This window comes from Coffea arabica, chromosome 6c (assembly GCF_036785885.1).
Source record: "Coffea arabica cultivar ET-39 chromosome 6c, Coffea Arabica ET-39 HiFi, whole genome shotgun sequence".
In the NCBI taxonomy this organism is placed as follows: domain Eukaryota; kingdom Viridiplantae; phylum Streptophyta; class Magnoliopsida; order Gentianales; family Rubiaceae; genus Coffea; species Coffea arabica.
The window spans coordinates 8,599,197-8,613,594 of record NC_092320.1 but is presented as its reverse complement, the minus strand read 5'-3'; the positions used below and the strand labels follow the sequence as shown (position 1 = coordinate 8,613,594).

Here is a 14,398-nt window from a genome sequence, read left to right as displayed (position 1 = left end):
TGTTGGAGTTGGAGAATTTCTGCAGCTTTACAATTGTGTCAACCAGTCAAGATGGTCATCCACATTTTTATATCAGGGGTAAATTTAGATTTTAATTGTATTTAATTCCAAACCACTCATCAAATCAAGCATCAGAAATTAGAATAATACTAATTTCAGTGTGTGAATCAAACTAAAATATTAGAATGAAAAGTTTAATTTCAAAATCAAAATTCATGATTCTATTTCCATTTCCGATTTCAATACGTGAAACAAACACCCCTTGAGTAAATATTCCCAATCCAAGATGCTATTCAGCTCTTCTAACTCACGCGGTCAAAGGTTTCTTCTCAGCGTATTCCAAATTTTTGCATGCTTTATTTATATTCTTTTTCCATTTTTAGTCTTCTTAGTTATCAAAACTCATCTTATTAATTAACTTAGGAGTGTCATTTTAAGCTGCGTGTTGTTAGTTAAAGAAATTACTGTTGTTTGGATAGGATATTATTCCAAATAATTATTTGAAATAATTACTATAGTACTTTTTTATGATGTGATGTATGTGAGATAAAAAGGTGGTTGAAAATAAAAAAAAAAGATGGATTAAAAAATATATTTATGATACAAGAGAAAATTTTTTTTGAAAAAATTTACTATCCAAACATTTTGATTGAATCCATATACAACCATTTATTATATGAATTTAAACGAATTGGACCATTTAATTCCTGATACCAATTATGATCTATATCCATTTTACCACTTTTACTAATTATGATCTATATCCATTTTACCACTTTTACTAGTGGTTCACTGAATAGAATTTGATGAACATATAATGTAAAATTATCTTTTATTTTGGCAATCATTATTCTATTATAGACTTCAAACTCTAAGTTTTGCTTCATTCTCTTAGTTTGGACCAAAACTTTATTCAGTTTGAAAGTCTTTAACTTGGATACTTCTTTTCTCTATATTATTTTTTAAATCTGTCAAAATCTACTTCAATTCAATGTTTAGTGTGTAATTTATGTTGTGTTTGGATTGCAATTTTCTAAAGTTTTTATAGAAAATATAATATAGTGATTTGATATATATATATATATATATATATATATATAAAAGATAAAAAGGTGATTGAAAAATGTGTTCATAAAAAAATAAGATTTTTTGATAGAAATGTGTTCTCTAACCAAAAAAACATTTTGTCACGCTATATAAGCTTGACTAGAATTTTCTGTTTCTGTCTAAAATTCCAAGTTTTTCCTAATATGCAAAGACGTGCTTGTAATCTTCATGGGAGTTTTTTTTTGGGGGAAGAATTTATCTTCATGGGAGCTAAAATTCCTGAACGGCAACAGAGCCTAAAAATTAATCCAATTTATTTATTTTCACTTCTCGCAGAATATCAAAAGTCCACCCTGTCCCGTTTCCTCTCCACGCAAACAAGACTCGTTAACGGGGGTCCCATCTCTGACACCCTTTTAAATAATCGGCGCAGCACAGTACGTCACCACCCCGTATCTAGCTATCGACTCTCTTTCGACAAATTTCACTGCACCTCCGTTCCAGATCTACTCTTTTTTAATTTCCAAAGTTTATTCTTACACATCCATTTGCAATTTAGCGCGTTTAGAATTAGAGAAGAGACGAGATAAATTTTCTTTATGTAATTTCCGCTTGCTCCAAAGCAAGCAATGCCTGTCAAACCCACTTCTTTCAGAGATCGGACGCTAGAGTTTCAGAGCGTCGCCGACAGGCTCAGGAAATCATCGTCCTCGGCTTCTAATGCCCCCAGCAGTAGCGGAGCCGGAGCCTACGACGCCGGCAGCGGGGGCTTCGCATCCACGGCTCAACCTTCTCGATCCGCTGCCCCGATTCAATCCGAATTCAACCGGAGAGCTTCCAGAATCGCGCTAGGGATCCACCACACCTCTCAGAAACTGTCCAAGCTTGCTAAATGTCGGTACTAAATCCTCCTTTTTTACGTTTCTTTTTTTTTTCCCAAACTGAATTATTCCTTAAATTTCTACCTTAGGTTTAGGTTTGCATTTAGGCAATTGGATGGAAAGTATTTCTTGGGAGGAACTGGAAAAATTCGAAATTGCATGTCAGGATTGTTGATTAATATATGGTATGGAGCGTTAATTTGGAGCGATCTGAGTTCTCATTTAACTCTTATATATATGTATATAATCTCACTTTTGCTGGAATTGAAGTGATTTAATTACTGAAGTTTTACGTTACACGGCTATTTTGTAATTAACTATAACCAACTGCCCTGGCAATGGTTCAGTATTCACAGTATATTTGGATGGACCTACTAAGTGCATTTTTTTCCCCATGCCATCTAATAGTAGTTAGCTGGTTTGAAGTGTGCCATCTTTAGAAGGTTGTTGTTCAAAAAAAAATTTAAGAAGAAAGATAACAAGGGAAACTAATTGTCTCAATCAATAGAGTTGCTGTTTGAAGTTGGATTTAGATCTCCCATTAGGCTGAAGATTTGGATGTCATATGGCTGTAACTAGCCTTGTGTAGCTTCAAGCAGTTGGATTTAGATCTCATATAAGAATGAAGATGTGGATGGAATATGGCTGTAACTAGCCACGAGCTTGAACAGGGTGTAGTATTCTTGGAAAAAGCAAACTAATAAACCTTAATTTGACTTATTCAAAACTATTCCATTGATTGACTTTGTGAACAATGTTTTGTACGATCACTTGTGCTAATAGCCCATTTTCAGAGGAAGTTGAAGTGGGGTTATTTCTCATTGAAATGCAAACCCTGTACATATTGGAAAGTTCGTCACTGCTTCTTAGAGTTGCTGGGGGACTGCATTTGTATTCTAATTTATGTGGTTGAACTAGATTTATGCTGCATGAACACCATTCTCAAGTTGAATCTTCTTTGTTCTTTTCAATAACAAAAGAAAGGTCTTGAAACAATTTATGTTATTTCAGTGGCTAAGAGATCATCAGTTTTTGATGATCCAACTGTGGAAATTCAAGAGTTGACAGCTGTAATCAAGCAGGATATTACAGCACTTAACTCTGCCGTGGTAGACCTCCAGCTCCTAAGCAACTCCCAGAGTGAAAGTGGTTTGTCAACTGATAGCGCTGCACATTCAACTACAGTTGTCGATAACTTGAAGAATAGCTTGATGGGTGCCACACAAGAGTTCAAAAATGTACTAACCAAACGGACAGAGGTATACTTCTTGTTATTAAATGGGGTAGCTATTAACGTTTATCTGGGGATACAGTTGGTTCTGTTTCTTTGATGTGTTTTAGTTGTTTAAATATATTACCATTGTTTTTAACCTCAGAACCTCAAGGTTCATGAAAACCGAAGGCAGTTGTTTTCAAATACAACAAAAGAATCTACCAATCCTTTCGTTCGCCAGCGCCCCTTGGTGAGCAAAACATCATCCAATTCTGCAATATCTCCCCCTCCATGGGCAAATGGCTCCACTTCTTCATCTCAGTTGTTTCCAAGGTAAATATGATAGTTTACAGATCTGGCCTTGGACTTGAATATGTTTGCATTATAATTATAATGAGCCAGTGGAGCCTTAGTCAGGAGCTGAACTTTTTAATATCCTCTAGATTTCATTGCTTTTGAAGTCTGGCAAGGAGATAATGATATCTTAATAAACTCTGATTCAGAACTGTAATGTCCTGTAGATCAAGTAATCTTCCAGTGATAAATCTTGACATTCTATGTTTAGCTAGAAATTTTTTTTGTCACCGTTCTTTTTTGTCATACATAAACAGGTGGGAAGTTTTCTACTAACTGTTGCCATGTTGAATTCTTTCAAAAACTTTTTGGCTGCCAATGATCAATTAAAGGCTCTTCTTTCTGTCTGTGCTGAACGTTTTATAATCCTTTTGACAATGTGACGAGGAATATTTAAAAAAAAAAGGTTTACAGGAGAAGAAAATGTATTAGGAATTTGGCAATGCCTTGAAATTCATTTGCTTCCTATTGTAAAATCATTTTTTCCAACTAGATCAATGAAAAATTTAATTTACCCTGAATGCATCACTAGGAGGTTCATATTCTTGTATATGAAAAAGCAAATTCTAAAAAACCTTCCAATGTAAATTCCTGCTCTAGATGCTTTGCGAACTTGGACCTCATTGTGAACTTCTCTGGTTTTCCAGGAACCAAGCAGATGGCGAATCGCAACCATTGATGCAGCAGCAGCAAAACCAGCAGCAGCAGCAGCTGGTTCCCTTGCAAGACAGTTACATGCAAAGCAGAGCTGAAGCCCTTCATAATGTCGAGTCAACTATACATGAGCTTAGCAATATTTTCACTCAATTGGCAACAATGGTTTCTCAGCAAGGCGAAATTGCTATTAGGTTGGTTTGCTACTTTTATTTCCAGAATTCTTTTTTCTATTATCACTTCTGGTTTTATTGGCTATAGGGCTTCACTTGTTGTTCAGCATGCATCTATTTTTATTCTTATCAACAATTCATATTTCGGTTAGTTTTGCGCTCCCAAGCCTGGTCAAAGTTTTTTTGACCGTGAATTGTAACTCCCACAGATGACTCTGAAGTCATGTCACTTACTAAGAAGACTTGTTTTGCCAATTCTGTTTTGCTTCTATACTGGAAAGTTGGATCATAAGATGGGGAAAAAATATTTGGTGATCAATACTTTGCTTAAAAGCTAATAATAATCAGCATGTGAACGGGTTAAGGGGCAGTAAGGTCTTAAATATTGAATCCTTTAGGACTTTGGAGTTATGTGCCAAAAGTAGGACTTACTTCCAAGCCTGAAGGCTTTTGATAAGATTTGTTGGTCCATCATACATTAAAAAGAGAAAAAATTGATATTGGTGATTCTTGATCTTTTCTTTGCTCTGTCGTCCTTGAGTGCATAGTAGAACAGGTTTCATCGACCATTTATAGATAGGTGAGCCACAGCATGCATAAAACATAAGAATGTAAATTAAAACATTTGTTTATCACAACATGACTATAGATTACAGCATGCTGTCTGGCTATGAAGAGCCAGTGTTGTATAATATTCGTTGATCATGACATGCTGTTTTGATACAAGAAAATGCACTAGTTTAGAGCTTGTCTGGAAATGAATCATTGTCATGTTTAGATACTTGACTATAGTATAGACTACAATTTGGAGTATTGCTACTTCTGATTTATTATTCTTCTCTTTTTGGACTACTTACTCGAGGATGGCCATCAAACTCACTTCATAATTTTATGAGTGGCAGAATTGACGAAAACATGGAAGATGCCCTTGCAAATGTGGAAGGGGCACAAGGGCAGCTGGTCAGGTACTTGAACAGTATATCATCAAACAGATGGCTGATGATCAAAATATTTTTTGTTTTGGTTGTATTCCTCATGATTTTCCTATTCTTTGTTGCCTAAGATATCCAATAAAGAAGTATTTTATGGAAAGATAAGTTGTGTCAATTTTTTCCATCGATTTTGAGAAAGTTGTGCAATCCTGTTGTCTATGCTTCAAGATACGGAACATAATCTCACTTTTAGTCAAAGGAATTTACCTTCACGTACTCATGAGTGGGCGGTTTAGCCTCTTCGAATGTGATTCTGAACCATTCAATTGGGAGATAATTTAGCTGGATGTAAATTAATCGTGGACCTTGATTAGGTTCCTAACTTAATTCGTTTATACCAATTTTACTTCCGTATGCTCTCCCACGTTCTTGCTAATTGTAAGAACGGTTGTACGTTTTGGTTGCTTGTAAATGTCGCCGTAGTTTTTGGCAGCTGTACTTGTTGGATTCTGGAAACATCCTCTTAAGAGAGAATTGTCTTCTCTCTTATTCTTTCCCTCTTCCATTACGGTAGACAGCGGAGTTTCTATTTTGGAAACGATTGTTTCACTAGTTGGAATAAGCTCCGACGATTTTGAGATTCTACTCCTATCTCGAACCATTTGCATTTCCCCCATGTCAGACGCCAAACTCTGCTTAAATTACTTGAACGATTCGAATCTCCAGTCAAGGACTGCATTATGGGGTATGCATTTTATAAGTACGAATGTGGTAGACCTAAATGTCATTGTGCCATTCCAATTACACGTTTCAAAGTTCTCTCTCTCTCTCTCTCTCCCCCTTTTTTTTTTGTGGTATATGACCATTTACTATGTTTTGGGAAACAAAAATTGTTAGTATTTACAATGAACCAAGTGGTAAGCTATTAGTTTAGTGGTTAAGATTAACACTCCAAAAATTAAAAATTTGGTTCAAATCTTCCTCTTCCCCTTCTCAAGTTCTACTTTTTCCTTGTATTTTTTTTTTAAATCTAAGTGGTAGGTTGCGTAATTGCAATGGCATGAAATTGTGAGCCAAGAACAAACAGTAAACACCATAATCTTCCTAATTATTAATTTTTTGCCTTTTTACACACAAAATTTTTCCCAATCAGTATTTGTGTGTCATAGTAACAAATATTCTACAAACAAAAGTAGTATAATTCAAATATTTGGAAAATGTTATTTAACACTTTTTAAAAAACCTTAGACACTCTTTTCTTACTTTCACATTAGATGAAGTTTAAGAAATGCCTGTTTTACATTAGATAATCAGATAATGTTTAAGGAGTGCTTGAAGTTTTTTGATGAATGCTAATTTCATTTTCCAAATATTTGTCTAGCGCATCTCAAAAAGGGAGAACAAAGTGTAATAACCAAAAAGATTAAGATAGTTTTGATTCGTTAAAAAATAAAAAACTTTCTGTTGCCAAATGCCATTTCCAAAGACCTTGAGCGGTCTCTATGGAAATTCCAAAGGATTGGGGGGTGAAATAGGAAATAAATGGAAAAAAAAAAAAAAAAAAACAAACAAGCTCTGCAACAACAAGCCTATAAATTCCCCGGTTTTAAATTTGCCTAAATTTACATGTCATAATCCCACTGACCAGTAATAGAAAAGGAAATTTCATCGTATTCTTTTCTTTTATTTCACTCCTCAGATCTAACAAGATTTCAAGAATATAAACAATACAGACAAATCTTTTTTGATACTTATGTTGTATATATATAGATACACACAATTTAGGACTTTGGATGCCGGGGCTTGCTCAGTTGATTCTAAGATAGTAGAGACAGTTGTTAAAAGTAGAAACGATGCCTGTGAAAACGACATCGTATAGAGATCGAACGCATGAGTTTGAGAGTTTAGTGGAGAAGCTCAAGAAGCCATCCTCATTATCACCGGCTTCCACTGCACCGAGTAGCAGTTCGGGCGGTGGCTTCGATGGCAACCCCACATCCGCACCTCAGGAGACGACGCGATCCGCTGCTCCGATTCAGTCGGAGTTCAACAAGAGGGCATCCAGAATCGCGTTGGGGATCCATCAGACCTCGCAAAAGCTATCTAAGCTTGCCAAATGTTAGAAACTGCTTCTCTGCTTATTTACTGAATTAGGTGATCATTATACTTAGTTTTGGATTGGATTATCTAGTTATATCTGGTGTTTTAAGTAATTTTAATTTTACGTAAAGAAATTGAATCATGAGATCAATACAAAATTATTGGAGAATTATGAAATTATATGGCAAAAATTGATAAAACAATTATGCTTGTGCACTGCAAGATGTTGAGAATTTAAACGATTGATTTTGATTTTGTGAATTTTTGTTATTATAGGTGGTTGATATATTTAACTTTGGTTTTTCCAACTATGTTATTTTAGTTTTTGAATTATATGTTAATGGAAAAACAAAAGTTGTTTTGCACTAAGAAGCAATATAGGAGTTGTTTGGAGGAAAAATCACTTATCAAAAAAATAAAATAAAAAGGTGGATGGAGAAACAGAGAAATTCTGATGAGCAACCGGTCAAGTATCAGAAACTAGGTCCATTTATTCTTGTTATAAAGTACTGTGCGTCTGGAAAATAGATGGAGTCGTCCATATACAGTTAAATCCATCCCTATTTTGAAGATGACTGGCCATTGGCGGTGTTAGGATTTTAACTTATTGTTCTATGCAATAGTTATATGTCATGCAATGAAGGCAACTACATGATTTAGAGTCGGATACTTTTGCAATTACCAGAAACCTGGTGTGATCTTTCTCTCACGGCGCCATCTATTGCATCAAAAGTCCACATGTTGGGTTAATCATGTATGTGAAATATCTGGAAAATAACAAGGCACTTGACATAATTTTAGTTTTCACAGTGGCAAAGAAAACATCAGTTTTTGATGATCCAACATTGGAGATCCAAGAGTTGACCACTGTAATCAAGCAGGACATCACTGCACTAAACTCAGCTGTAGTAGACCTTCAGCTCCTATCCAACTCCCAAAATGAGGGAAATTTGTCTAGTGACAGCTCTGCTCATTCAACCACTGTTGTTGACAACTTGAAGAATAGCTTGATGACCACTACAAAGGAGTTCAAAGAAGTCCTCACCTTGCGAACCGAGGTGTTTTGTCTATCAGTGAAGAAGTGCTCTACTACTGCAGATGTTTTTCATTGCTAAGCGTTTGAGTTTTTTGGTTGTAGAATATGAAGGTGCATGAAAACCGGAGGCAGTTATTTTCTTCATCTGCTTCAAAAGAGTCTTCTAATCCATTCATTCGCCAACGCCCATTAGCTACCAGAGCAGCTGCTAGTGCCGCAATATCTCCCCCTCCGTGGGCCAGTGAGCCCAGTACTTCATCCCAGTTATTCCCAAGGTATATAGTCAAACCTTGTTAAGCCTGGTTTTGAGCTTCTTAATGTTATTGCATAACAAATATATGAGTTTATGGAGGTTGGGTCTAGTCCTCTCAAACTTTGGTAAATTTCAACTGTTTGGTAATTGACTGATTCACTTCTGAGGTTTTTCAGTGCCAACTATTTGAAATTTTTGCAAATTAAATTTATGTTAGCTAAATATGCTAAATCTGGTTGACATCTACTTTCAATCAAGAATGCTCATTGTGAAGTCTTGGCTGGTAATGAGTATTTTAGCCCTTTAAATTGTGGCATTGGAACGCTCTTGGAGGCAAAAGGTTCCTCTTTGCCACTAAGTTATTGTATACAAGCATCTAGAAAGTTAGCACTATCCATTTGGGATATCTTCATTGACATTCTGAGCTGCATCATGTTGTACATTATAATGAAGAACGTGTATAAAAGCTGTTTGTCTTGGCAAGAATAATTACTTGCAGAACTTTTTTAACCAAAATTTCCAGGAACCAGGCAGAAGGTGAATCACATCCATTGCTTCAACAACAACAAAGTCAACAGCAGTTGGCTCCATTGCAGGACAATTTCGTTCAAAGCAGAGCCACTGCCCTTCAAAATGTTGAGTCAACAATTCATGAGTTGGGCAATATCTTCACCCAATTGGCAACAATGGTTTCTCAGCAGGGTGAACTTGCAATCAGGTTGGTCCACATTTGTATTTTCACACAAATGCCTTTCAGCAAAGAGCTCATATTTGGCTACACAGCATTTTTATGTGTCCTTTGCTGTGAATTGATTTGTTATTTGAATGAGGCTGGTGGATTCAGCTCATAGACTATTATGCTGATGTGATTTAATAATTTGACCACTGCATCTTTTCATGAATTAGAGTCAGTGTGTTCTCAATAAATGGTCAGCGGTACATTGATCGTCTTTGAAAGGGTTTTAGAATTCCCTAAATTACTGCTTAACAGACTTGGAAACAAGATTACTGCTATTCTATTTCCATGTGGACTTTATTTCATGATGCTTCTTGGAGGAGAAAAATTGAGCATTTCATTGATTTTATACTTCATATGAGTGGCAGAATTGACGAAAACATGGAAGATACCCTTGCAAGTGTGGAAGGTGCACAGAGCCAATTGATGAGGTACTTCAACAGTATCTCCTCAAACCGATGGCTGATGATCAAGATATTCTTCATAGTGATTCTCTTCCTCATGATTTTCTTATTCTTTGTTGCTTAAGATTACGACTCAATCTTATATGATACAAAGGAAAGCTGTTATACCTCTGTTACTGCAATTCTTTAGCCAGCTATGTGCTCCCCTCTTCTCTAATCTTGAAGGTCCAAAAGAAGATGATATATTGATTCAAAAGAGACGGAAGAGGATTGAACGGTTATGCGTATGGAGCAATTTCGTTATGTCTGTGCGACTCCTTGCAACCCAAGCTTTTGAGGCATGCTGGCTCTAAAACTATTTGAGGTCCTAGGCCTTACATTTCTGTGTAGCTAGGCTTGTGCCAACTGAAGTAGTGTAATTTTCATCCTTAGTCTGTTTCTTTTAAGCTTGTCATTCTGTTGTAGCTTAGAGAACATTCATGTACTTGGTTCTCGCAGAAATTATATGTTTTCAATTGCTTATTACCTAAATTTCACTGGGGAATTACGATTTATGACCAAAAGTTCAACTAGCTTGATGGAGCTTACTAACGTAGATAACTGAAGTCACTCTCAGCCTCTAAAAATATGTAAAGCTAGACAACTGCCCAAGGTTATTAAATCAAGCGTAAAAAATAAAAAAGCCCCTCCTCGTAGTATATTTAATATACAAAAAAGCTTTCCGTAGTTTCAAAATATATAAAATGGCACTTCATGCTTTCAACTAAATTATAAAAGTGATGAAATTCGTTAAAATTAATGGAAATAACTCATTGGAATCTAAAAATAAATTTTATATCTAACTTTTAACAGAAATACCTGCTCTATCTATTCTTTAGTCCCCAATTCTCTCTCTCTCTAGAGAATGAAACAAATAATTTTATTAAGTTACCTTATGTTTAGTTATATCAGGGTATTTTTGTTATTTTGTTCGTCCCCATTAATTTTAATAGATTCCGTGACTTTTATAATTTAATTTAAAGTATGAGATGTTGTGTTGTATGTTTTGAAATCACAAAAAACTTTCTATATATTAAGTTTATCACAGGAAATTTTTTGTTTTTTACCCTTAAATCAGAAGTGATATCCATTTACCCTGCGCAAATGCTAAAAGATCAATGCTCGATCAAGGTGGTATATTTCAAAGAAATAGGAGATGTTCTGCTAAGCCCTTGATCAATGATAAAACTGATTAGAAGATGGAGTAGAACTTTCACAGACACTGGAGAATGGAATTTTGCTAGGCCTAAAACTAAAAGACCAGGAGGCCAAGGAGCAAGAAGCAGCACTCCTACAAAATCTGCCTAGCCGTTACGATCACGTTGTTCGCACCTGACCCCACCTGGCTCCAACATCTCCCAATTTCAAACTTAAAATATTCAGCGGGATTTCAAACTTTCAAATTGAAATATACTAACGTCCCAAACCCACATTTCCGATAGAGGATAGAAATTTTTTTCTTTTCAGAAGCAGAAAAATGGCTTCTCTAACCCCAGGAATCCTCCTGAAACTCCTCCAGTCCATGAACTCCGCCACCCGCGTCACCGGCGACCACCGTTCTCCGCTTCTTCAAGTAATCGGCATCGTTCCAGCACTCTCCACCTCGGATTCCCTCTGGCCCAACCACGGCTTCTACGTCCAGCTCTCCGATTCCCAGAACTCCACTTACATTTCACTCTCCGAAAAGGACACTGATCTCATTCTCGCTAATAGGCTACAGCTTGGCCAGTTTGTCCACGTGGACCGCTTCGTCTTTGAATCCCCTCCGGTTCCACGGGGAGTAAATCTCCGACCGATTGCGGGTCGCCATGCTTTCATCGGATCCCCTGAACCCTTAATTGCCCGGATCTCGTCGTCTAAGAATGGGTTTGTGATCCAGCCCGCATCGGATTCCGACCACCCGGTGGCGGCTTACTTATCAAAAAATGGGAATTTTGGGGAGGGCGAAGCGAAATTGAATGCTACGGAAAAGAATGTTGAAGCTAATGTTGAAAAGAGGAAGGCTGTGAGGCAAGTTTCCACTGCTCCCAAAGAGAATGTGAATGTGAACGTGGTGCTGGATTCCGGAAATGAGTTGAAAGGATCATCTGATAAGGCCCCACAAAGGTTTTCGTCGCCGGCATCGGCTAGGCAGAGGTCTATTTCAGCTGGAAGAAAAACCGTGGTTGCCGAGAGGGATCCATCCCCAGCAGGGAAGGCGAAGCGTTCGGCGTCACCCGTGCCGTCAAAGTGTGCGGTGCCGAGCCTGGTCGCCGCGAAGGAGGAGAATCGGAGGAGTTCAAGGGAGGCGGCGATAATCGTGCCCTCGAGGTACCGGCAGCCGTCGCCCACGGCTGGGAGGCGGCAGGCCAGTCCTGTGGTGGCGAGGCGGATGTCTCTATCCCCTGGTCGGCGGTTGTCCAGTGGGCTTAGGGTATCTCCAGCTGTAGAATCGTCTGGGAAGAAGAAGCTGGCTACTATTGCTGCTGGGATCTCTAAAGTTTCTGAAGCACTTGTGGCGACTACAAAACATAGCCGAAAGAGCTGGGACGAAGGGCCAACTGCGGCTGGGGCTAATACTGAGCATATTAAAGACAAGGTTGGGACAAAGAATAAGCCTGATTTTCAAGCAATTTTGAGAACTCAGGTCAGTCATCGTCTCATTATAGCAAAAATAGCACCCATTGTATGCTTAATTGAATTAACTTGCAAGTTAAAACGTAGATAATACTATAGATTTAATAAATAAGGGCGTGTCGATTGTCCAGTTGTAATTTAGGAATCAACATTATAATGTTCTTATGCAGTAGTACACAATTTGTGCTGTTATCTAGGCTGCTATATCAAGACGATTAAGTGATGTGAGCATGCTAAGTCAGGATGATCTGTCACATGATGAAAGAACAAAATCTGGTGCAGTTGAAAGTCCTTCCGCAATTGAAAAGCAAAATGGTGAAGCTCCAGTAATCACGGTTCATGACAAGAAATGGACTGATGGCAGCATCCCACTCAATGCTGTCTCCTCAGAACTGGGTAGGCTGGGCAAGGTAAACTTAATCATTTATTGTGCTGGAACAATAAATTATGCGTTGGCCTCAACCATAAATATCCAACAGCTTTGCTATAACAACGACAAACAAGATCATGTAGAGTGATATTCAAGATTGTCTTTGTACAGGAGGCTATGCAGAGAAGAGTTGTCGCTTCTGTAGCAGCAGCAGAAGCCTTAGAAGAGGCCATCACCACCGAGTCTGTGGTGAGGAATTTGAGGTAATTCTTATCCCGTACTATGAACATCAAGCCACAGCTTAGCTAATGTGCTGTTGTTCGTAAATTCAGTTACATTTTCATGGTTCAAGAGGTATTAGACAAGCACAATTTCAATAGTTTAGGACATTGATACACAACTTACTTGGCAAAGGCATGAACCTGTCTTGATTTATGTTATTTGCAGAGGTTGGCATAAAATGACTATCCATGATGCATTATACATTGAATGTTGGAATAGATTGTACAATCATATAATACAAATGAAGGATTTCACCTTTTACTTTCTGTGTGGAATTGTTTGGCTTAATCTTTTACCTTTGTCATCCACAGCAAGTTTTCAGATCTCTGTTTGTTGTCAAGGCCTGAGAATCCTTTACCTACCATCGACCGATTCATGTCAGTGTATGAAGATGTTATGAAAGCAACAGCAGTTGCTGAATCAGTTGCTAGTAATCGTAGTACGGAAAAATTCCTCGAAACTGTTCCAACAGAGCATGCAAAGTCGAGTTCCCTTTGGGTAGAAGCTGCTTTGGCGACTGATCTTGAAGTTGTTTCACTCCTGACCAGTCAAAACTTTGAGACACTGGAGAAAAGTTCATCGAAGCAAGCACCTACTTCTATGAAGAACAAGGCGCTAGCTTCTTCACCAGTTAGTGGAACATGGATAAGGGGTCATGGAATGAATGCAACTTTTGATTTTGCCAAAAAGTTGCAAGCAGAGATGCAAAAATGGTTTGTAAAGTTTGTTGAAGAGTCCCTTGATGCAGGTTTCAGGGTGTTTGAGAAGTGCTCTCCTGCAGGCAATGAAAGAGGTGCAAACAACTGTGGCCCTATTGCTGCAATTCTTTCACAGCTGAAGCGAGTCAACAACTGGTTGGATCATGTAGTGCTGAAACGGGATGAGCTGCTAGTCGAAAAAATCGAGCGCTTGAAGCAAAAGATTTATGATTTTGTTATTCAGCATGTGGGAACTACGGTAGAACACTGAAAGCCTGGTATCTCATCTTGATTTTCTCCAAGGTTTCCTCTGTCAAATAGAGATGGATTTGTTTTTTTGTAATTTAAAAAAAAAACATTTTCATTCCAAGAAAATGAATTTATTTGTTCATCCTTTTCCTCTTTATTTGGTAAAAATTTGAATACTGCAGCAGGCGCAAGTGGTTTATGGTTTCAACAGTCTCTGGTGCAAGAGATGTAGCTACTGTAATTACTATGTTGAATTGTTGATGCGGATCCTAATAATAGGGTACTAGACCTTTAGAACCATGATAATCCGCAAAAGGCCAGCACAACTTTATCAGGGTTGATGTAGAGGCGGAAAAAGCAT

The 14,398-nt window shown here is 37.5% G+C and overlaps 3 protein-coding genes across 4 annotated transcripts; all 3 read left to right on the top strand.

Annotated features, from left to right (window-relative positions):
- Window positions 1–1,478: 1,478 nt before the first annotated feature.
- LOC113691329 (syntaxin-32-like) lies at window positions 1,479–5,668 on the top strand. Its single transcript, XM_027209428.2, has 5 exons — window positions 1,479–1,941; window positions 2,940–3,187; window positions 3,305–3,474; window positions 4,143–4,343; window positions 5,225–5,668. The coding sequence occupies exons 1-5, from the start codon at window positions 1,677–1,679 to the stop codon at window positions 5,382–5,384; spliced, it is 1,044 nt and encodes a 347-aa protein (XP_027065229.1). The 5' UTR covers window positions 1,479–1,676; the 3' UTR covers window positions 5,385–5,668.
- A 1,210-nt stretch (window positions 5,669–6,878) lies between these two features.
- On the top strand, window positions 6,879–10,314 carry LOC113691499 (syntaxin-32). Of its 2 annotated transcripts, none has more exons than XM_027209649.2 (5): window positions 6,879–7,372; window positions 8,165–8,412; window positions 8,493–8,665; window positions 9,167–9,361; window positions 9,748–10,314. In XM_027209649.2, exons 1-5 carry the CDS (start codon window positions 7,108–7,110, stop codon window positions 9,905–9,907), a joined length of 1,041 nt encoding a protein of 346 aa, XP_027065450.1. In that variant the 5' UTR covers window positions 6,879–7,107; the 3' UTR covers window positions 9,908–10,314. The 2 variants fall into 2 exon arrangements, with proteins under 2 accessions (XP_027065450.1, XP_027065451.1); XM_027209650.2 differs by having other exon boundaries at window positions 6,900–7,372; window positions 9,174–9,361.
- Window positions 10,315–11,098: 784 nt separating this feature from the next.
- On the top strand, window positions 11,099–14,245 carry LOC113691947 (uncharacterized). Its single transcript, XM_027210275.2, has 4 exons — window positions 11,099–12,448; window positions 12,636–12,848; window positions 12,980–13,071; window positions 13,402–14,245. The coding sequence occupies exons 1-4, from the start codon at window positions 11,300–11,302 to the stop codon at window positions 14,057–14,059; spliced, it is 2,112 nt and encodes a 703-aa protein (XP_027066076.1). The 5' UTR covers window positions 11,099–11,299; the 3' UTR covers window positions 14,060–14,245.
- Window positions 14,246–14,398: the final 153 nt, after the last annotated feature.

Excerpts from the sequence above, each read along its gene's own strand:
- LOC113691499 (XM_027209649.2), top strand. The coding sequence starts at position 7,108 with ATGCCTGTGAAAACGACATCGTATAGAGATCGAACGCATGAGTTTGAG. Across the intron at positions 8,413-8,492 it reads TCCTCACCTTGCGAACCGAG|AATATGAAGGTGCATGAAAA; the intron begins GTGTTTTGTCTA and ends TTTTGGTTGTAG. Across the intron at positions 8,666-9,166 it reads TCATCCCAGTTATTCCCAAG|GAACCAGGCAGAAGGTGAAT; the intron begins GTATATAGTCAA and ends CAAAATTTCCAG.
- LOC113691329 (XM_027209428.2), top strand. The coding sequence starts at position 1,677 with ATGCCTGTCAAACCCACTTCTTTCAGAGATCGGACGCTAGAGTTTCAG. Across the intron at positions 1,942-2,939 it reads ACTGTCCAAGCTTGCTAAAT|TGGCTAAGAGATCATCAGTT; the intron begins GTCGGTACTAAA and ends ATGTTATTTCAG. Across the intron at positions 3,475-4,142 it reads TCATCTCAGTTGTTTCCAAG|GAACCAAGCAGATGGCGAAT; the intron begins GTAAATATGATA and ends CTGGTTTTCCAG.
- LOC113691947 (XM_027210275.2), top strand. The coding sequence starts at position 11,300 with ATGGCTTCTCTAACCCCAGGAATCCTCCTGAAACTCCTCCAGTCCATG. Across the intron at positions 12,849-12,979 it reads AACTGGGTAGGCTGGGCAAG|GAGGCTATGCAGAGAAGAGT; the intron begins GTAAACTTAATC and ends GTCTTTGTACAG. Across the intron at positions 13,072-13,401 it reads TCTGTGGTGAGGAATTTGAG|CAAGTTTTCAGATCTCTGTT; the intron begins GTAATTCTTATC and ends TGTCATCCACAG.